The sequence below is a fragment of the Xenopus laevis genome, chromosome 3L, assembly GCF_017654675.1.
Source record: "Xenopus laevis strain J_2021 chromosome 3L, Xenopus_laevis_v10.1, whole genome shotgun sequence".
Taxonomy (NCBI): Eukaryota; Metazoa; Chordata; class Amphibia; order Anura; family Pipidae; genus Xenopus; species Xenopus laevis.
The window spans coordinates 20,100,003-20,106,002 of record NC_054375.1 but is presented as its reverse complement, the minus strand read 5'-3'; the positions used below and the strand labels follow the sequence as shown (position 1 = coordinate 20,106,002).

At 36.4% G+C, this 6,000-nt stretch overlaps 1 protein-coding gene across 1 annotated transcript in view; it reads right to left on the bottom strand.

The window, feature by feature from the left end:
* Positions 1–367: 367 nt before the first annotated feature.
* Positions 368–6,000, bottom strand: part of tspan9.L (tetraspanin 9 L homeolog) — a 140,559-nt gene continuing 134,926 nt past the window's right edge. Inside the window, exon 7 of the mRNA XM_041586028.1 lies at positions 368–4,187. Coding sequence (XP_041441962.1) covers positions 4,116–4,187 — 72 coding nt within the window. The 3' untranslated portion in view covers positions 368–4,115. The remainder of the gene's footprint in view (positions 4,188–6,000) is intronic.

Sequence of the window (6,000 nt, the reverse complement as noted above, 5' to 3'; positions counted from 1 at the left end):
TATTATTCTGTGGCAGCTCCATAACAGTCAATTTTAATACACCATCTCTCAATCCCATGGATTGCAGAAAGTCTATTGAGACAGCGAAATCTGAAAGGTTGATGCCTTTCATTACCCAGTTCACATTATAGCTGCATAGCTTAGAAAAAAGATGGTACCTCTGCAACTAGAATAGCAGGGGGCTAAATCAGATGACAACTGCACAATTAAAAACTAGTCAGAAAAGGTACATGGGCTCTTATTTTTGTTGGCTAAAGAAGTGAAGTGATTGTGTTAAAAAAAGACTTTAGTTCCTCACATTTTTATGCAATCTTTTTGTTCAACCCACTGAATTAAAGCTGAAACTCTGCAGTTCAACTGCATCTGAGTTGTTTCATTTAAAATTCATTGTGGTTATGTACAGAACCAAAACTAGAATAAAGTTGTCTCTGTCCAAAGATTTGTAGTTATAGTTGGAAAATCATTACCGCTATCTGCTAAATATGTAAATCCATATGATAGAATTACAACTGGGCTCTATAAACTTTAACATATGGATCCGTGAACCATACAACAGTAACAAGGTTAACATTAGCGTTAGCACTACAACTCAATTTAAAAATACCTCCTTTAATTGAAGGATGCTGTCCCATACAAACATACTTTGAATTTTTGTTGAATATGTATATATGTTTTAACATATATAATGGTAGCCTCTTTGCTGTAGAAAGAGGCAGCAACAAGGCAACACTCATAACAGCTTTAAAATAAAATTCAAATAAATCTATCTAAACAATGCATGGAATTGAGTGATAAACCATTTTAGCTCATCTCGCTTTCTTCAAAACATAATACTCTAGGATACATAGGAATGCTAGAATAATGTATACCATTGTTAAAGGAAACAAACATACACACATAAAAATAAAACCGTCCAATAACACAAAAAAGCAGGCCAAGCTTACATCTGTTTATATTTTTCCAACCTGAAATTGCAAGGTTCTTTTCAAATCAACCCTTAGTGCCACTGGTCTAACAGTTAAGGGTTTTGTATTATAGGATGGATCTTAAGGAACTCTTAAAATCAGTAGAGAAGTCAATTCATATGGATTTTTTTCAAGTTTTTGTTAAAATTTGTAGTAGACTTCTAACCAATCTATTTATGAGTATTTATGGATTGGATCACAGTTGCCCCACAGATTTGCAGCAAAATGCAAATGCCCATTAACAGAAGAACACTGAGTTTCCTTTGTACATTCTCCCAGTAGTCTACTGGAAGTCATTTTGTACTTGAGACTGCCATGGTTTATTAGCCTTTATAAGGTCCAGATGTCTAGTTGGTTCTAATCTGATGCAGCAGACATACTGAAACCCAATCATTTTAGGGGCCTGTCGTTTAAAATATAAGGGTATAATGTGATTTTTCTTGCAATTAAACTTACTCTTGGACCCATAAATGTGTCTGCTGAGAGTTTTTACTTGGGAGGTGAATAGGAATTTAAGCCAGAACAAGAGCCATATCGCTCTTTTTGAAGATATTTTAGGATCTTCCGCTGAACAAGGTACAGTATAAAGTTTAAGTAAATACTGTTGCTTCCTATTACTAATTCTCAAATAATGTAATTGCACAAAACTCATTAATTGGTTTAACAATTTGGATAAGAAGGCCTGGATTTGTGGCGAGCCACAAAGGCCTGGGCCTAGGATGGTATGATCTTAGGGGCAGTGACCTAGGGGCACCCAAGCCTAAAATCTGAGCCTGTGGATTCGTACAATTTATTACCATTGCATTTGATGTCGGCAGGTTGCCAAATCAATATGATAAAATCCTCAGTACTATGCATTACCTATTTCCCTTTTCATTATGTGCATACGTTATGCCCTTGACGGATAGTAAACAGTGGGCACTGTCAAAATAAGCAGCATTGAAACTAGAGGTATGTAATTAAGCAATTAGAAGGAATGTCCATAAAACATACTGTATGTGGTTTTGTAAGAATGATATATGTGCAAAGATACAGGTTTGTTCATTGCTCTGTTAACGTTTCACATTGCTAAAAGAAAAAAAAATCACACATATATGTTGCCACTATGCAAAAAAGTTGTTTTTTAGATTTAAAAAATATGTTGTCCTAAGTTTCAATTGATTACAATCCTTCTAATCTTCACATCAACATAGCCAACTGATATTTCTGATTTATAAAAAGAATAACGTGATGTAACTTTATGGTGGTGGTTCCACTGGAACACTCTTGGCTCTTCAGATATGTACTTATAGGGACTATCTTGCAGTCTTAATTGAAAACAAAACTGTGGAAAGGTTAGACAGATTTCTTTCTCATTGCATGCAACACCTACTCAACTAGGTATAAAGTAAAATTACTCTCTGTGCAATATTACTTAATTTTCAGTTTCATATTGTAAGGTCTAGTGAAAAAACTTTGTTACATATTCATGACGGGTAATTTTGTTTCCAATTTCCAAAATTACACAACTGGTAATGCCTAAAAGCCTAACCTTTGGTGGAAATCAGAACTGTATATTTTGGATCAAATGGAGCTGAATCAAATTGTGAACCTGAACAAGTTTTCTTGAAATAAAACAAGACAATTCAATATTTTAGGCCAGTAAAGTGATATTGGGCATGCATGTCCATGATCCCTTAGGTGGAAGGAGATGTTACCCACTGAATTTTATCTCAAGAGAGCTCAAAGACTAGAAATACATTTATGGAATTATAAGCATTCTAAAAGCAATGACATAAAATAAGCCCTAGTTTTTAGGCATTACCTACTCAACAACCAATTCTATCAGCTTGCATCCAATGAATTCCAAGTAGGCAGACTTTACAGTTTCCAATCATCATACTTTTAGTTTAAATCATCAAATTAAAAACTTCAGATCAAGTATTTTGTTCTTCCAAAACACTTAAAATTCTAACTTGCATTTCAGCTTTAAGCTTGAGTTTTTCTCCATATGATGCAACCAACACCGACAGAAGATCCTTTTAAAGAATTTTAAACGTTTCATGTTAGGGTGCATCTACTCATTAAACTCCCTACTCTTCAGCAGTCAATGGTGGATCCTCATGCATTCAAGGTTATGTGCCTTGGAGAGTTGGGGAACAGTCTTATCATATAGTGTAGGGTTAAAAATCCATCCGTGATATCTCATGGCTACAGCATCCAGCACCCTTTTGATGCTGGAATATGTTGAGCATGTAGTCAAGTGACTTTTGTGTACCTCATGGTTGAGCAGTTGCATATACATCTCCTTAAAAAAATACAAATGCATTGCTGCGTGAAAATGCAGAACATACAGTATTTCAAAATTATGTATTTGCTCCAGTTTAGTCACAGATAAGAAAAATATAATATTTGTGTATGTATACTTTCCATGGCCTTAAAACAATAGTAGGCTTTCTGTGCAAACACAATACTGAAGAAGAACACAGATATGGAGCAGAATCATGAGAAAATAGTTTATCAATAGCTCTTTATCCTCTCTTTGCATTATATAGTATGTCCTAAGATCTATCATTTTCAGGTTTTATATCCCAATACATCCTTTAAAGATCACACAGTTTTTTGGGGGGGAAGATTTGAAAAAATGTGTGGAAAATGAAACCTAAACTTTAAAAACATGGAAAGGAAAATACTAATTCTAGTCTAAGTCGGTGACCAAAGAGTTTCAACAAAGTACAAAGATGTCATTAATTCCATGCAGACTGGCTTGTCTTCTGCTTTCTCCTAGGCTCCCTGTGAATTCTCAGCAGTTCCAACATGTCTTTGTCTTTAGAAGACCTTTTGCTAAAACCCATTCCAGAAACGTCCTGCAAGCACAAGCTCATTTGTTCTGTATTGGTAGGAGTCTTAAGTATATCAGTAAGCGAAGCACTTCCATTTGAGTCAGAGAAGGGTTGTTAGGGTGCATCTATGTAGAATGCAGATTCTTCTTTGGCAAATTAATAGAAAAATGCAATATGTGAAAAAAGATAATTCAAGGAACAAGTTCAGACTGTAGACATGTTACAGTGAAGCAGAAAAAGTGGGGTGGTGGTTTTATGCCTAATTTTTAGTTTTTTTTGTCTTCCTTTATGGCAAGGTATGTGTTGATACAAATGTCCTATTATTGTTTTAGGCATCATATTTTTTACCAGTCCTGTGTATTTGCTGGAAGAGTGTCATGGAGAAGGCCATGCCCAGTATCTGAAAAGAAATTCCAACAAATGTTGTTAGTAAACCACTTACTTAATAAAATTTCATATTGATATGTCATCTATCTCATTATTTCATTATCTCATTATAATACAATAGATAGTATTGCTCTGGGCCTTATTGTAACTAAAATAAAGTATCCAGCATAACAGCATAATATAGAGGTGAAGATAAGTTGCAGAGTTGTCAAGTAAACCTGAATCCAGCAAACTGAATCTACTACATTTGCCTGAATCATGAGACAAACTCTCTTTTGCATGTAGATTATCAAAATAAAAATTGTCACAAGGTCTAATGTTTGGTTTGGCCAGGACTAAGATTCTGCAGAAACCAAATACTGCAAAGCAAGAAGAAAAAAACCCAATTTGGCTAATTGGCTACATCTGAGATTCAGTGTATCCCTAATTTCAGAACAGTCAAGACAAATAAACCAAAATCCTCTCCTAAATAGCAATGATCCGTTGCTATGAATAATATACATTTTTTGATTCCCATTTTCCTTTAAAAGAGTAGTAGCTAAATGAAGAAGAACCTCATAATCACATAAGAAATGAGAATGTAATGGTAAAGGGGTGATAAAAGAAATTATGAAAAAGGGGTGGTATGATGAGAAAACAGAGTAAAGGACCAGTGATCTGTATATAAAAGGTTCCAGTGTGAACACTGGGGACCTTTTTAAGATTGTCCTTGCCTGACTATTTTAGCAAAATAAAAAATTTCAGCAGCTTTAAGGCCTCCAAGTTCATTCCAAAAGTCAGTTTGGTTAAAATTACTAAGATTGACAAGCTTTTTTGGCAAAAAACCCAGTGTTAAATAAGAAACGCAAGCAGTGTGTCGAAGGGCATGAGCAATCTTAAATAGGCCCCTTAGTACCGCCACAAGAGGAACACCTTCTACAAAGATTTCTTCTATCCTCTTGGATAACAGTGAGTCGATATATACAGTTTTGCAATCTAATTCATTGTGTAATAATATTTTTAAGTGTCAGAAGATGGGCTTGGCTATCCAAATTGCAATTTTTATATTATTACACAAGTCAGTTAGAGACTTGACCCGAGGGGATTTAAAGGGGTGGTTCACCTTTAAGTTAATTTTTACTATGTTAAAGGACCAGTAACATCAAAAATTTATTTTACAGAATTCATTACAATACCAAGAAAAAAAAACACCAAGACAAAAAAAAATTTAAAATAGCAAAGCCTTTATTAAGAAATAACTTACAGAAATTCCACTTCCTGTCCTCTACAGAAACGGCGACCATCCATACTGCGGCGTTTGATTTCTCCTCCCTGGCTATTCTAGTGACACTGTGTTCTCTGCCCCCATCTCCTTCTCCACCTCTGTGCAAATACCTCTTCCTGTGCTGCCAGTGCCTGTGCTATCCGTCCTTCGCTACAGATAGTTGTCGGTGCCTGTTCCACTCCTGTTCTATATCCAGATGGGCACAGTACAGCACGGAGTACTTCGCAATTACCAAATCCCCGAGGTCCCAGAATGTCAGCGCTTCTCATCCCAGGCAGCAGTAAACACAATCCCAGCTGAACTGTGAAGTGGCAGTATAGTCAGCGGAAGCGAGTTCCAGTGCTAGGACAGCGCAAAGTAGCTTCAGCTGCGCGTGCCATTGCCCCAGTCGAATTGCTCGCCCCTCTCTAGCAGTGCCTATGGGAAAGCAGAGGGTACTCACTGTGCCCATGATTCTTCGCCCAGCAGTCAGTGTTTGGCTACAGACAACAGCTCTCAGGCACTTGTGCGCCGGTTGGATCGCTCATTCCGGCAGAGTGAAGGCTGCAGCGCTTATCCCATA